This window comes from Puma concolor, chromosome D1 (genome assembly GCF_028749965.1).
Source record: "Puma concolor isolate L17-30 chromosome D1, mPumCon1.1.hap2, whole genome shotgun sequence".
In the NCBI taxonomy this organism is placed as follows: Eukaryota; Metazoa; Chordata; class Mammalia; order Carnivora; family Felidae; genus Puma; species Puma concolor.
Genome location: NC_141676.1, coordinates 335,904 through 350,224, shown reverse-complemented (window position 1 = coordinate 350,224; position 14,321 = coordinate 335,904). Strand labels below are relative to the sequence as shown.

General features: G+C 58.4%; 3 protein-coding genes and 1 long non-coding RNA gene across 8 annotated transcripts in view; 1 reads left to right on the top strand and 3 right to left on the bottom strand.

Annotated features, from left to right (window-relative positions):
- Positions 1-61: 61 nt before the first annotated feature.
- LOC147576276 (uncharacterized) lies at positions 62-2,436 on the bottom strand. The gene is given in 7 exon segments (XM_086679312.1): positions 62-1,212; positions 1,215-1,266; positions 1,268-1,333; positions 1,335-1,511; positions 1,514-1,808; positions 2,053-2,234; positions 2,365-2,436. Coding segments are annotated over 7 exon segments (1,728 nt in total). The 3' UTR covers positions 62-328.
- Positions 1,314-4,462, top strand: HRAS (HRas proto-oncogene, GTPase). 4 transcript variants are annotated; one of them, XM_086676490.1, is made up of 6 exons: positions 1,314-1,457; positions 2,559-2,724; positions 2,899-3,077; positions 3,231-3,390; positions 3,497-3,578; positions 4,031-4,162. In XM_086676490.1, the coding sequence occupies exons 2-5, from the start codon at positions 2,614-2,616 to the stop codon at positions 3,557-3,559; spliced, it is 513 nt and encodes a 170-aa protein (XP_086532616.1). In that variant the 5' UTR covers positions 1,314-1,457; positions 2,559-2,613; the 3' UTR covers positions 3,560-3,578; positions 4,031-4,162. The 4 variants fall into 4 exon arrangements, with proteins under 4 accessions (XP_086532616.1, XP_086532614.1, XP_086532615.1 ...); XM_086676488.1 differs by lacking the exon at positions 3,497-3,578 and having other exon boundaries at positions 4,031-4,462; XM_086676489.1 differs by lacking the exons at positions 1,314-1,457; positions 3,497-3,578 and adding an exon at positions 1,710-1,845 and having other exon boundaries at positions 4,031-4,462.
- Positions 4,463-5,062: 600 nt separating this feature from the next.
- LOC147576274 (uncharacterized) lies at positions 5,063-7,695 on the bottom strand. Its single transcript, XM_086679311.1, is given in 4 exon segments — positions 5,063-5,921; positions 5,955-6,313; positions 6,542-6,694; positions 7,653-7,695. Coding segments are annotated over 4 exon segments (837 nt in total). The 3' UTR covers positions 5,063-5,639.
- Positions 7,696-10,604: 2,909 nt separating this feature from the next.
- LOC147576273 (uncharacterized) overlaps positions 10,605-14,321 on the bottom strand; it is a 32,801-nt gene continuing 29,084 nt past the window's right edge. For both annotated transcript variants that reach the window (XR_015240625.1, XR_015240624.1), the window contains exon 5: positions 10,605-13,655. This is a non-coding gene — a long non-coding RNA (uncharacterized LOC147576273). The remainder of the gene's footprint in view (positions 13,656-14,321) is intronic.

The window sequence follows — 14,321 nt, the reverse complement described above, 5'->3', positions numbered from 1 at the left end:
CTGTGATGGGGGCGGGGGTGGTCCCCGAAGGGGCCCTCCAAGGTCACGGCCTGCAGTGGGGTGAGCTCCCAGGGAACAGCACGGAGCGGGCACGGGAGGGGATAGGGGCAGGGAGGGGGTGCCGTCTGAGCAAAGCGAGGTTGGGTCTCACGTGTGATGAACGCATCATGCTTTCTGTAAAAATGAGAGGTGTGTTTATACATTGCACTGAAATTTTAAAAAATGTTAAAAACATGTCTTTCTTGAGAGGAGACAGGACATGCATGTTTGTGCTTGGGGTGTCACCCACTTGGGCAACTTTTGGGTTGGATTTGCCGGGTGCCGTTTGTTACCTGCACCGTTGGAGCCTCTGGGCTGGGGGAGCTAGGTGGGCCGGTCTGCGGGGCCTGCCCAAGTTGGGCGAGGCTGGTGGTGAGGGGCTGCGGGGGAGGGGCTGCGCGGAGCCCTGGGAGGGGCTGCGCGCTGCTGAGAAGCAGCTGAAAAGACAGCGGGTCTCGCTGTTCCGCGGGCTCAGATGGGTCCCCGCCCAGCCGAGACGCCCCTGCACCGCCTGGCCCTGGGCGCACCGGCTGTGCCGCGCCCAGGACTCCGCCGGAGGTGCCGGGTGTCCTGGGAGGGCTGCTGGCGCCCGCTCCGGAGCCACCTGCGGGGAAGACGGGTGTCGGGCAGCCGAGCCCGCGGCCGCTGGGGGACCCAGAGGCTCCCGGCGCGGCCCGGGCCTGCTCCAGGCACCTGACCCCCGTCCCCGCCGCCCTCTCCGCCTTCCTCCGGCCCCCAGCCCGGGGGTCGTCCGCGGTGCTGACCCTGTGGGTCCCATCGTCCCTGAGGCTCGTCCCGCGGACTGACCCTTCCGCTCCGGGGCCCCCTCGGCGGGCTGCGCGTCGGGGGGCAAGGAAGTCCTCCCCGCCAGGGCAGGGGGCTCGAGCCGGACCGCAGCGACCCCGCCCCAGTCTACACCCGACCAGGGACCCGCTCCCCTGCGGGGCTGCTGTCTTCTCGGGAGACTCCCGACCCTTTCGGGGGAAGCCGTCGTCCCCGGACCCGCGACCCCAGCGTCCTCCCGCCCGCCCGAGCCCAGCCCCCCTAGGCCGCGGCCCACGAGGGCCTCCAGGGCCGGCACCGCCCTCCGCGCCGTTTCCCGGAAGCCCCGCCCGGCCGCGGCCTTTGACAGGCGGGCCGGCCGGCCAACCGGAGCGGGGCGGGGCGGGGCGGGGCGGGGCCCGGCGCAGGCAGCCAATGGCAAGCCGCGCCGGGCTGACGGACGGGGCGCGGGGCGGGGCGTGCGCCGGCCCGGCCGAGAGTCCGCCGCCCGCGCGCCCCGCCGCCCGCAGCCCGAGCCGCACCCTCCGCGGACGGAGCCCATGCGCCGGGCGACCCGCGCGCCCCGGCCCCGGCCCCCTTCCCCGCCCCCGCCCCGGCCCCGGCCCCGGCCCCGGGGGCAGTCGCGCCAGTGAGCGGTGAGTGCGGCGGGGGCGGGCGGCGGGCGGCGGCCGGGGCTGCGGGGCGGCCGGGCGGGCGGCTGGCGGCGGCGGGGCGCGCGGGGGCGCAGGTGAGCCGCGGGCGGCGGCGGGGGCGCTGTGCGTCCGCGTCCCCGGCCCTGCCCTGCGCGGGGCCGCGGCCGTCGCGGGGTCGCCCGCCCTCCGGTCGCGAGGCTGCCCCCCGAGTGCTCCGGCACCAGGCGGCCATCACGCGCAGCCGGCGAGCCGGGGTGCAGGAAATCACTGCCCGCTCTCCGCGCAAGGGCGTCCGCTCGTGAAATCGCACGGGCTGGGGCACCCCAGCCGGAGGCCTTGGCCCTGGCCTTCGTTCTTTGTCACCTGTGCGCCCGCTGCACACGTCGTTTGGGTCTGTTCCTCTCAGTCAGCTGCGTATCGGGAACCCTCCCCCCACCTCCCACCCCCACCCCCACCCGGCTGCCTCATCTGCCTTCTTTTCTCCAAAGTTCGTACGGCAACAGGATACCGGGGTTTTCCCGTTATTTTAACGTGTGCCGGTCTCCTTGCAGTGCGGGCAGAGCCCACAGAGGGCAGGGGGTTCTTGTCTGCCTGTCACCGTGCGCCCGGAGCAGCAGCTGGCATACAGTAGGCGCTCAGTAAATACTTGTCAAATGCAGCAACACGCTCCGTGGGGCCCGGAGCGGGTTGTAGGCGGGCACTGGCCTGCCTGGGCACGCTGCTGGGCGCTCCACGGTGGCAAGACCTGTTTTCGCAGGGAGGGGAACTGGGAACCGCCGCCTGCAGGGCCTCCGGTTCAGGCTTTCTGCCTACCCAGCAACTTCTAATTCGGGTGCGTGGTTGGGAGATGCTCTCAGCTGTCAGCCCTGCCTTTGGGGGGCCAGCTCCCTGCCTCTCTGACAGCCATTACCTGCAGCTGGAGGCGGGGCCCGTCTCCCACCCCTGGGCTGGAGGTGCCACAGGTGGGCGGCTGGGCCTCCATTCTGGCTGCCACCCCTGTTACCTGGTTGTCTGGGGCCAGAGGGTGGGACGGGCCAGCCCAGGGAGCTCAACAGGCCTGCTCTGTGGGGCCTGGCCTGTGGCTGAACGCGGCTTCCTCGGCAGGTGGGACAGGAGACCACCCCGGAGGGTACCGTGTGCCGCGACCCCCTGAGGAACGATGACGGAATATAAACTCGTGGTGGTGGGCGCTGGAGGTGTGGGGAAGAGTGCCCTGACCATCCAGCTCATCCAGAACCACTTCGTGGACGAGTATGACCCCACCATCGAGGTGAGCCGTGCTGCCCCTGTTCCCAGCCCTCCATCCTGATGTGGGCTCCTCTTCTGTCTGCCTCCCTCCCTCCCAATGCCTAGGGGCGGGGCATGGGTGGGGCCCCGGGAGGGGCTGCTTTGCTCCGCTCCTCCTAGGAGAGGTGGGGTGGTCCCTAAGCGCTGTCCTCTGCAGGACTCCTATCGGAAGCAAGTGGTTATTGATGGCGAGACGTGTCTACTGGACATTTTGGACACGGCGGGCCAGGAGGAGTATAGCGCCATGCGGGACCAGTACATGCGCACTGGAGAAGGCTTCCTCTGTGTGTTTGCCATCAACAATACCAAGTCCTTTGAGGACATCCACCAGTACAGGTGAGCTGCTTGCCGGCCCCCAGGGGCCCTCCCTGTTCCCTCTTTCCCTTTTTTTGTCCCTTTCTCTCTCTCCGTCTTTCTGTCTTTGCTCTCAAGGTCCTGGATGCAGCTATGCCTGCAGCCCGTGACTGGATCACACCTCCTTCCTTGCAGGGAGCAAATCAAGCGAGTGAAGGACTCCGATGACGTGCCCATGGTGTTGGTGGGGAACAAGTGTGACCTGGCCGCGCGCACCGTGGAGTCCCGGCAGGCGCAGGACCTTGCCCGCAGCTACGGCATCCCGTACATCGAGACGTCGGCCAAGACTCGCCAGGTGAGCCGGCTCCCCACCCCCACCGCCAGCCAGGGACCCCCCCCCCCCGCCCCGCCCCAACCCTGCCAGGGAGCAGTGCTTTATTGCCCCCTCTCCCCCAACACAGGGCAGCCGCTCTGGCTCTGGCTCCAGCTCCGGGACCCTCTGGGACCCTCCGGGACCCCCGTGACCCAGCGGCCCCTAGTGCTGTAAGTCTCCCCGGATGGCAGGGCAGTGAGGGCGGCCAGGGCCCAGGGTCTGGGCTGACACAGCTCCAGGGGGAGGTGGAGGTCCCTGGAGAGAGCTGCCCTGAGCCAGGCCGGAGCGGTGACCCTGGGGCCCTGGCCCCTCTGCCCCCAGAGATCCCCGTGGGCCCTTGTTGGCCCTGACCCCTTAGCAGGCTACGGGGGATGAGGGTGGTAGGTCAGACAGGAGTGGGACACGGGGTGTTCAAGCTCGGAGCCAGACCTTGGGGCCGCCCTGTGGGGGAGCCCCTGGGGATCAGGCCGCCCGGTGGGGGCAGCCCTGGGGCTTCCTGCCTGTCGGGGTAGGGGTGGGGAGGAGGCGGGCAAGGGGCTGGAAGTCTGCATGAGCTCGAGGCAGGGGTCTCTGGGTTTCCTCCCCTGCTGAGTCCCCCTCTGAGCCGGCCCCTTCCTCCTAGGGTGTGGAGGACGCCTTCTACACGCTGGTCCGAGAGATCCGGCAACACAAGGTGCGGAAGCTGAGCCCGCCCGACGAGGGTGGCCCCGGCTGCATGAGCTGCAAGTGCCTGCTCTCCTGACGTCCCCTCCGCGTCCACCCTGGCGGCCCGCTGGCCCTCTGTGCCCCACGAGCACAGGCACGGGGTCCGGAGGTGCCGGATGCCGGGAGGAGGTGCGGACGGAGGACGGAGGAGGGGAAGGAAGGAAGGAAGCACTCCCGGAGTCCGGCCAGCCCCGGGCTCTCTGGACAGAGTGACCGCAGACCTCCCAGGACGCTTTGCACGGACTGTCGTGAACTGACGCCACCGGCACCCCGCTGTTACTCTCCTCCCAGCCCCGTCCTGGCCCGCTGGGCACAGGCTGAGTTACAGTAAATTATTTGATGGTCTTGACCCTGGCGTCTGGCCGAGGTTGCGAGGCACAGGGGAACCTCAGCTTTGCGTGCCGGGCGACCCCTGTGCAGGGGCGCGTGGCAGGGGCTGGTCCTGCGGCCGGGGCCGAGCCGCCGGTCTCTGTTCGGGGCATCTGGCGCTTCTTGCCGAGAGCCCTGGGCGCTGTGGTTGCAGGCTGGCTCTGTGTTTTACCACAAAAACACCTCACTGAACTTGAAACAGCACAGGGGGGATTGAAGCCAAGGGTGTGTGTCTTCCCCTGGAGGGGGAGGCCCCCGTTAGTAACCAGACGGGGGCAGGGGTGCTGGAGTCTGCCACCTTGGAGCCTCTTCTGCTGACTCCAGGGGGCGTCACATTTCCTGAGTTTGGGGACCCTGAGAGGCAGGTGCTGAGGACAGCAGACGACGGAGGGTCTCGGCCTGCCAGGTCCGCACCTGCCAGCTCCTCTCGTCTGACCTTTTCGGCGCAGGACCCCAGCACGTCTCCCTGGCCTCAGCCTCTGCCCTGTTGGTGCCAGGTGACTGACTGCTAGGACCTGGGGTCTGGCGGAGCCTGCTGCCCTGTGCGGGTGAGGGTGGGGCCGACCCGCCCACCCCTGCTGCTCTCAGAGCTGCCTTAGGTCACCTATGTGGATCTGTGGGCCATACCCAGGTCCCTGACAGCCACTTACCGCTCTGACAGGGCCCGCCGGCTTTGGGCCAGAATCCAGGACCGGCCAGGGCCACGGGGGGCTTGGTCCCATCAGTCTTCATTTTGGTTGTCCGGGGGGGCCGAGGGGGGGGGTGGTTGTGTTGCCTCTGCTCCTCCCCCAGAGCCTCGGGGCCACCACACTCATCACCGTCTCCTCCAGAGGCCCTCGTGCATATAGCTTCTCTGTGGGCGCAGAGGTCAGAGGGTTGCAGGAACGTTGGCAGCCTTGGGGCAGTGGCAGGGTGCTGCCCTGCCTCTGTGCTGGCCATGCCAGTCTCTACCCAGAGAGGGGCATCAGCTGCAGGCCACGGGGCAGCACAGGTGAACGGGGCGCTCCAGCTTCATGTGTGGTGGGCTGGCCAGACCCTGTCACTGGGGTCCCGGTGGGGTTCCAGGGCCGGGTGTGTAGTGTGGCCCCTGGGGTGGCCCTGGCAGGTGCTGAAGGGAAGGGGACCCAGTGTTGTAGCTCTAAGTTCTAGTTTCTGGTTCACTGGGAGCTTTGAGAGGGACTTCTGGCAGCAGGCGGGACAGAGAGGGTTCTGGGTGGGGTGGGGGGGTGCAGCAGACAGGCCAGATCCGGAGACAGGTGTGCGGCCGCGGGCTCCGTGGAGGTTCCCTCCTGCAGCTGCTCCAAGGCCTTGAGGTTGGCCTGGCCGAGAGGGGGTCCGGGTTGCTCATGTTCGGTGGCTGGGCTGGGGAGCGTCTCGAAGCTAGGAGAGGCTAGGGGAGGCCTGGGTGCCAGGGACACTTGTTCTGGGCCCAGGGGCATCGTGGGGAGCTCGAGTTTTGTTCAAGAGATGGGGGGGGGAGGGGGGTTAGTTTCTCCAGCTGTCTGTCCTGAGCGGGGTGGGGCACCAGGGTACCCTCGTGGCTCCCTGCGCGGCCACCTTGGCCTGACACACAACAGCCCTCCAGGCAGCTGACCCCCAGCCTCTGCAGTGAGTGCCCGGATGACCAGCCCTGGCTGGCTCCCAATCCCAGAGCAGGAGAGGAGATGGATGGAGACTGGAGGGAGGCCCATCTGGTGGGGTGGCTCATACCTGGCCCTTGGAGGCTGGGCCATGAGGTGCCTCAGCATCACGTCGTCCTCCAGGGCCTAGGTCTGGGCCAGCGTGTCCTGCAGAAACTCCAGAGACTCCAGGGGTGTCCTAAGAAGCGTCTGGGAGTCAGGCCAAAAGGGGCCCCACCCTGCTGCCCCAGGGGCCTCCCAGGGGCAGCTGCTGGGGGTCCGGCTGTGCCCAGGAGTGTCTTGGGCAGTGCCACAGCAGCGGGGGGGGGGGGGGGGAAGGCCCCCTGCCCGCTGGTCCTCAGGGCAGTGTCCCCTGCCCAACCTGCACGCCCAGCCCTCCCTCCGAGGCCCCTGCCCACCGCCTCCACAGGCTCACTCACTTCTGTGCACGTTGAGGACAGTGCGGGCCGTGGCCATAAGCATGTGCTCACCGTCCGGGATGTACACATTCCAGAGCTTCGGGGTGAGCGAGAAGGGGGGTCTGTGGGGCCAGCAGGCGTGGGAAGAACAGCCTGAGCAGGACCCACTGAGGTCTCAGCACGGGCTAGGAACCCCCTTTTACCGCAGCCCCCGCGGCCCCCCGTGTGGGTGCACTTGCGAGGACGGACAGGCCGCTCGGGGTCGTGAGGGCCTGGCCAGCATGACCGCAAACCTGGGGGGCAACGGATGCTGCCTCACGCTCAGTGGCAACATGACCCCAGGCTGGTGGCAGCACAGGCCAAGGGCCTGTCCACACTCCAGGCTGGCCTGGCCATCCGTGCACTGCCGCCTCCTGCAGGGGGCCCTGGGCTTCCCCAGGGCGGGTCTTAGCTTCCGGCCCCCACCCTAGAGGCCCTGCGCGTGGCCTGGCTTGTCTGGGGGGTGGGGCTGAGCGCGGGCCTCCCTCGGGCCAAGGGCGGCGAGCGGCTCAGGGACTAGTTCTCCCGGGGTGGCCGCACCCGTCACCGAGACACTGAAGGACCCACTGGGGGGTGTAAATCCCATCTGGGTGGTGCACATCTGCCCCTCCTCCTGGAGGGAGGGCCGTAGGTGTTCGGGACCGGCCGGGGGTCAGAAACCTCCCTGCGCCAGGGCCCCGTGGAACCAGGCGGACACGCTCCCCACGGCCCTGCTCAGCCCCGAGTGCGCCCCTGGGCCCCCCGGGAGAAGTCACCAAAGCCTTGCCGGCTGCACAGAGCTCTGCACCCCCCCCCCCCCCCCCACACACACAAGGCCAGTGCCTCTGGGACGCTTCTACTCGCCACATGTTTCTTCAGCTTTGGGGGCACTCTGTCTAGAATGTGCTGTGACGGGCCTGGAATGAAGAAGCCTGAGAAGGCCCCAGGCCCGCCGACAGTCGGAGCCTCGTCCCCACCGGGTGGGGGTTGAGTGCCTGACAGGGGCCTCCTCTCGGTGCAGTGGCTCCGCTGTGTGCACAGCCCTCCCGAGCCCTGGCTGGACACGCGCTGGGAAGAGCCTGGGGTGGCAGGGGCAGAGGACACCCCTCCTCACAGAGAGCCGGCCGGACTGGTGCCCTGCGCTGGGGGCCGGGCATGTCTGGCCAGCACCCTCTTCCCTGCAGCGGCCACAGCAGGGGCAATGGGGTTCCAGGCACAGGGGCAGGGAGTGTGGCCCACAGGGAGGCCGGGGGCGGGCGTGTGCGTGCAGCCCCCACGGCTCGCCACGAGCACCTCGGAGGCCACGTTTCTCTGGGCTCAAGTCTACGCACAATGAGATGCAAACACCTCAGAAAGTTGGATGGGTTATGTTCATTCTGCTGTTTTCAGTTTGCCTCCACTAAAGCTCGCCGTGGGATGTGTGGAGCCCCCCCGCCGCCCGGCCCAGCTCCCAGGTAGCTCGTCTCATCACCTATCGCTGGATTCTGTCCCGTTCTGTGACCTTCCAGTGTTTATCCAAGAGTATCTGCCTGCAGGTGTCAGGAGCGCAGCAGGGAGCGCTGGGACGCAGGCTGTGCGGACGTACGTTTTCAAACCAGTGGGGTCAGTACTCACGAGCAGGTGCGTGCTGCGCTTTGGAGGCGGCGGCCGGACTGCCTGCCAGCGTGGCGGCCTCGCTGTGTGCCCGCCACCTGCCCTCCTCGCCCCGCCAGCGCTGGATGCCGTCAGCCTTGCCCACAGGCGGGTGCTGCTGTCTTGTGCTGTCAAGGTTCGGCACGTTTCTGCGCGCGCACGCACACGCACGCACACACACACTGCATCCATGCGCATCTGTGTGTCTGTAGCTTCTTCGTGGAAGTGTCTGTTCAGATCTCGAGCCCATTCTGCGCCTGGTCGTTTGTCAGATCACTGAGCTGGCTGGTCTCAGTCTGCGGGGGCCCTTCTACACGCGCGACTTGGCATCTGTCTCCTGCTCCGTCACTTTCCTTCTTGCTGTCTGAATGGTGCCTTTTGCAGAGTGAACATTTTTAATTTAGATAAACTCCAATTTGTCAATGACTTCCTTCCTGTCCTCTCTTGGTGGACCAGCCTCTTCCTCGGCATCCACGGCCCTGCTCTCTTCTGGCGTTCTGGTTTTCTCATGCCCCAAATGAGTTACCCTCACCCTGCAACACGGCCGGGGGCTTAAAAGGCAGTCACAGATGGGAACGCAGCTGGGCCCCTGAGTTCACATATGGAACAGGCTGCTTTTGTGGATGGCGGCACATTGGCCCCGAGTCGAAAATGCCTCCCACCTGACCCTCACAGAACACCTCACCGATTCTGTGCCGACGGGCAGGGTTTGCTCCCCAGATCTGGGCCCGTCTCTGCGAGAAACACAGAGTGGTGGCCGTGGGGTGGTGGGTGTTTGGGTGGTGGCTAGGGGCTTCGGGGGTTGGTGGAGTCTGGTCACAGGTTGGCAGCGACACGGCCACACTCCGGGGGCCACCCAGGTACAGGGGGCACGTGGCACGCCCCTCGGTGGACCAGGAGACGTATGTCCTATTACAGATTTGGCTTTTGATGTCCTATGTACCAACTCTTGGCCTAACTTCAGGTGAGTACAATTTTCTTCCTTTTTAAAAAAAGTTTTGGGGCGCCTGGGTGGTGCAGTCGGTTAAGCGTCTGACTTCAGCCAGGTCACGATCTCGCGGTCCGTGAGTTCGAGCCCCGCGTCAGACTCTGGGCTGATGGCTCAGAGCCTGGAGCCTGTTTCCGATTCTGTGTCTCCCTCTCTCTCTGCCCCTCCCCCGTTCATGCTCTGTCTCTCTCTGTCCCAAAAATAAATAAACGTTGAAAAAAAAATAAATAAATAAAGTTTATTGGCACCTGGGTGGCTCAGTCGGCTAAGCGTCACCCCTTGATTTCGGCTCAGGTCATGATCTCAGGGTCGCGGGATGGAACCCTGTGTGGGGCCCCGTGCTGGGTGTGGAGCCTGCATGGGGTTCTCTCCCTCCCTCCGTCGGCTCTTCCCCTGCTCATGCTCTTTCTCTCTCTCTCCAAAATAGAAATAAGATAAAGTTTGTTTGTTTGTTTATATAGTCTCTGTACCCAACGTGGGGCTTGAACTTACAACCCTGAAATCAAGAGTCACATATTCCTGACTGAACCAGCCAGGTGCCCCTGTTTTTATTCAAAACTTTTATATTTTTATATATAGATCTATGACTGATTTCGAGTTAATCTTTGCATAAGTTATGCAATTAAGACCACGATTCATTTTTTTTTTTGCATATATATTTCCAGTTGTCCCAACACTATTTGTTGCAAAACTACCCTTTCTCTAGTGAACTGCCTTTCTACCTTTGTAAAAAAATCAATTACCCTTATTTGTCTGGTTCTATTCTGGGCTCTGGATTCTGTTCCATGATCTACATATTTATCCTTCACCAACCGACACCATACTGGCTCCACTGCCACAACTTGAGAGTCAGTTTTGAAATCAGGTAACGTAGGGGCACCTGGGTGGCTCAGTCGGTTAAGCGTCCAACTTCGGCTCAAGTCATGATCTCACGGTTCGTGGGTTCGAGCCCTGCGTCAGTCTCATTCTGTGTCTCTCTCTCTCTCTCCGTCCCTCCCCTGCTCATGCTGTCTCTCTCTCTCTCTCAAAAGTAAACATTAAAAAAAAAATCAGGTAACGTAATGCTCATACCTTTATTCTTTTTCAAAATTCTTTAAACTATTCTAGTTTTTCCATCTTTGCATATAAGAATCAGCTTACCTATATCAACAAATCTTGTGGGATTTGGGGAATGCAGTTAATCCACACATCATTTAAAGAGAACTGGTGTCTTTATTATGTCAAACCTTTAAATCCCTGAACATGGTATGTCTCTCCATTTATTTAAGTCTTTAGAGATGTCTTTCTTTAAAACTTTGTATTTTTTAACACACAGACCCAGTGCATGTTTTCTGTGGAGTGTACCTGAGTATTTATGGGGCTTTTTTGGAGCTACCGTAGATAGTATTTTCTAAATTTATGGTTTCTAAGTTTGATTTTTCTGTTGCAATCTTCCATCCCACGACCTCACCAAACTTACATATTTGTTCTACAAGTTTTTCTTACAGGTTATTTGGGACAGTTTTATTTCTTTTTTTTTTTTCCCCATATGTGTACATTTATTAAACTTTCCTTAGAGTGGTTATGACTTCCGGTATGGTGTTGAATGAGACTCCTAAGAGTAGGTTTCTCTGTCTTATTCCTAGTTTCAGGGAGAACATCTAGTGTTTCACCATTAAATGTGATGTAAGCTGCTGTCTGTTTTTGTAGATGCCCCTTATCTGGTTGAGGAAGTTCCCGGCTACCCCTTTTTTTTGCTGGAAGTTTTGTTTGTTGGTTTTAAGAAAGCACACAAGCCGGGGGAGGGGCAGAGAGAGAAGAGAGAGAGAATCCCAAGCAGGTTCCACAGTGTCAGTGCAGAGCCTGACTCGGGATTTGATCTCACAAACCCTGAGATCACAACTTGAGCTGAAGTCAAGAGTTGGATGCTGAACCCACTGAGCCTCCCAGGCGCCCTTTGAGGGAAGTTTTCTCATGAGTGGGTGCTGGGTTTGGTCAAATGTTCTTTCTGCACCAACTGATACGATGTGTGATCTTTTTCCTTTAGATGATTAACATGACAAATGATAGTGATACGTCTTCAACTGATGAACCAACCTTGCATTTTCATGATAAATGCCACTTGGTTGTGGTGTATTCTTCTTCTTATATAACATTTGATTTGACTATATTTTGATTGAGGATTTTCATTTGGCTCATAGGAGTATTTGTCTGTAGTTCTCCCTTCCTCCCTCCCTCCCCCTTCCTCCCTCCTTCCCTTTCCTTCCTTCCTTCCTTCCTTCCATCTCTCCCTCTCTCCCACCCTCCCTTCCTTTTACTTTTTGTACTCTTATGTATGAATATCAGGGTAATGCTGTCCTCATAAGTTGGGATATATTCCCTCCTGTTTTATTTTTCTGGAAGAGAATGAATGTAATTGGTGTTATTTCTTTAAGTGTCTGGTAGAATTTGTCATTGAAGCATTCGGGGCCTGGAGGTTTTTCAGGAGGGGTAACTACATTTTCAATTTTTTAAATGGTTATGGGACTATGACACTGTGCTTTACAGCAAATATGTATTTCGGTCTTCATCCAGGATCCTGGCACTCACAGCTCACAAAACTCTTGGAGTCTCTAAGAGAAAAGGGAACGTCTTTTGTTACAACAGTTGGTCTCCCATCCTCAGTTCCTGAAGTCCCTTCGGAGCCATGAGGGTGAAGTGGGTGTCCTGTTCCGCATAAACAGCCCCTTTACACCACAACTGGGTTTGTGTCCATGAGGAGACTTTTGGAAGAGCCCTAAGGATGGGGGCCGGGTGCCAGGAGGAGCCAACTATGATTAGAGGGTTTGGAGCCTCCATAAAAACGCAAAAGGAGGGGGTCCTGAGGGCTTCCAGGTTGGTGACTCACGTGCAGAAGGGTCCAGGGACCCTTGCACACCTCACCCTATGTATCTCTACATCTGGCCGTTCATTCATATCCTTTAATATTCTTTGTAATAGACCTGCAATCTAGTAAGTCAACTTGTCTTCCAAGTTCTGTGAGCTGCTCTAGCAAATTAACAGAACCAGAGGAGGGGGTCGTGGAAACCAATTAATAGCTGGTGAGTCAGAAGCACAGGAGACAACCTGGACTGGCATCTGAACTGGGGGCAGGCTGTGGGACTGAGTCCTTCACCTGTGGTGCTTTCTTCAGGCAGGTAGAGTCAGAACTGAGTTACTTTGGTGGGACACCTGGTCACTGTCTGTGAGAATGGAGTTAATTCCTGGGTGATGTGGAAAAAGACACACACATTGTGAGGACTATCCCAGTTACCTAACTCGTCTTGAGTGAGTTTTGCAAGCGTGTGGTTTTGAAGAATTGCTTCATTTCATCTAAGTTGTCAAATTAATGTGTGTGCAGTCGTTTGTAGTTTCCCTTTTTATGTTTCTGTGGATGGTAGTGATATGCTCTCTTTCCTAATATTGGTGAATTATGTCTTCCTTTATTCTTTCTGTCTGCTAGAGATTTATCAACATACTGATGTTTTCAAAGAACTAGTTTTTGGTTTCACTGATTTTTCTCTGTTCTCAACTTTTCTGATATCTGTTCTTATCTTTATCATTTCCTTCCTTCTGCTTGCTTTGGGTTTATTTGTTGGGGTTTTTTGGTTTTGCTTTTGTTTGTTTTAGTAGGCTTCATGCCCAACATGGGGCTTGAACTCACGAGCTATGAGTTCCCTTCCCCATGGAGCGTCTTAAGGTGGACACTTGGTTAATGGATTTGGGACCTGTCTTCTTCTGTAATGTCACCATTTAGTGCTATGAATTTCCCTCTAAGTACTGCTTTATATGCATCCCATAAATTGGACACTTTTAGTTCAAAATATGCTCTAATCTCCCTTGACTCTTCCTCTTTGATGTATGAACTATTTAGAAGTGGAGTGGTTAACTTCTAAGTGTGGGAGAATTTCATGTTATCTTTCTGTTAACAATGCCTGGCTTAATACCATTATGTCATTCAATTACTTTCAATGACTTTAGAGTGTATCTTGGTAAATGTGTCGTGTGCACTTGAAGGGTTGTGTTCTACTGTGTTGGGTGAAGATATAAAAATATATCACGTGTATATATGCTTGTGTGTGTGTGTGTGTGTGGGTGTGTGTGTGTGTGTGGACACCTATATGTGTACATGTTCCGTGTGTGTGGACACCTGTATGTGTACACGTTCATGTCGATGCTGTTCTCCTCTTCATATCCTTGCTCACTTTCTACCAGTTTGGTCAATTCCCAAGACAGGAGCACTGGAGCCTCCGAGTGTAACTGGAGTTTGTCAAATTCCCCTTGAAATCCTGCCAGTGTTTTCTTTCTGTACTTTGCAGACCCTGTGTTAGGTGCCTACACGTTGAGGCTTGTTGGGTCTTCTTGTCATGTCCCTCTTGGTCTCTGCATTTTCCTTGCTCTGCAGTTGACTTTGTCTGGCACTCCCTCTGTTTCCGTTTGCCAGTGTGTCCTCTGCCATTTCTTCAAGCCGTCTTGTAAGCTCACATTTGAAGCGAGTTTCTTGGGGACAGAAGATAGTTGTTATTTCTCGTAAGTGCTCTGACAGTCTCTGTCTATAGGGATTTTCTACACACACACACTGTGGTAAGAGCAGCAGACCCTTTCTGACAGCATGCTGACCGTCGGTCTTTAATGTGCTTAGGCCATTTTCAGCTCATGGAAGAACTGATGCGTTCGGACTTAAGTCTTATCATTTTTTACGTGTTTTCTATTTGTGCCTTGTTTCTCTGTTTGCCATTTTCTGCCTCCTTTTGGTTTCTGCAAACTCCTTTTGGTATTTCACTTCAATTACGTTTTTATGGTTTGTCTTTGTGTAAATATCTCAGTGGTGGCCACAGGGACTATGATATTGTATCTCTACTTCAGGTCATACCTTCTCTAATCAAATCTAGGTGGGTTTACACCCTCACTGTGAAAAGCACACCTTAAAAATGTTTAGAAGACAGTATCTTTATGACCCTGGGTGAGGAAGGATTTCCTAAGTTAATAGATATGCACAGAGCATGAACAGGCAAGTCAGAGAAAATATGCACGGCAAGGAACATATGAAAGTGCACTCAACCTCGCCAATGCTGGGGAAATGCCAGTCAAAAGGGCAATGAGACACAATTTCTCCCTCTTACGACTCAGGTGGGGGGACTGACATTGTCCAGGGGATTCCTGGTG

Excerpts from the sequence above, each read along its gene's own strand:
- HRAS (XM_086676488.1), top strand. The coding sequence starts at position 2,614 with ATGACGGAATATAAACTCGTGGTGGTGGGCGCTGGAGGTGTGGGGAAG. Across the intron at positions 2,725-2,898 it reads AGTATGACCCCACCATCGAG|GACTCCTATCGGAAGCAAGT; the intron begins GTGAGCCGTGCT and ends TGTCCTCTGCAG. Across the intron at positions 3,391-4,030 it reads CGTCGGCCAAGACTCGCCAG|GGTGTGGAGGACGCCTTCTA; the intron begins GTGAGCCGGCTC and ends CCTTCCTCCTAG.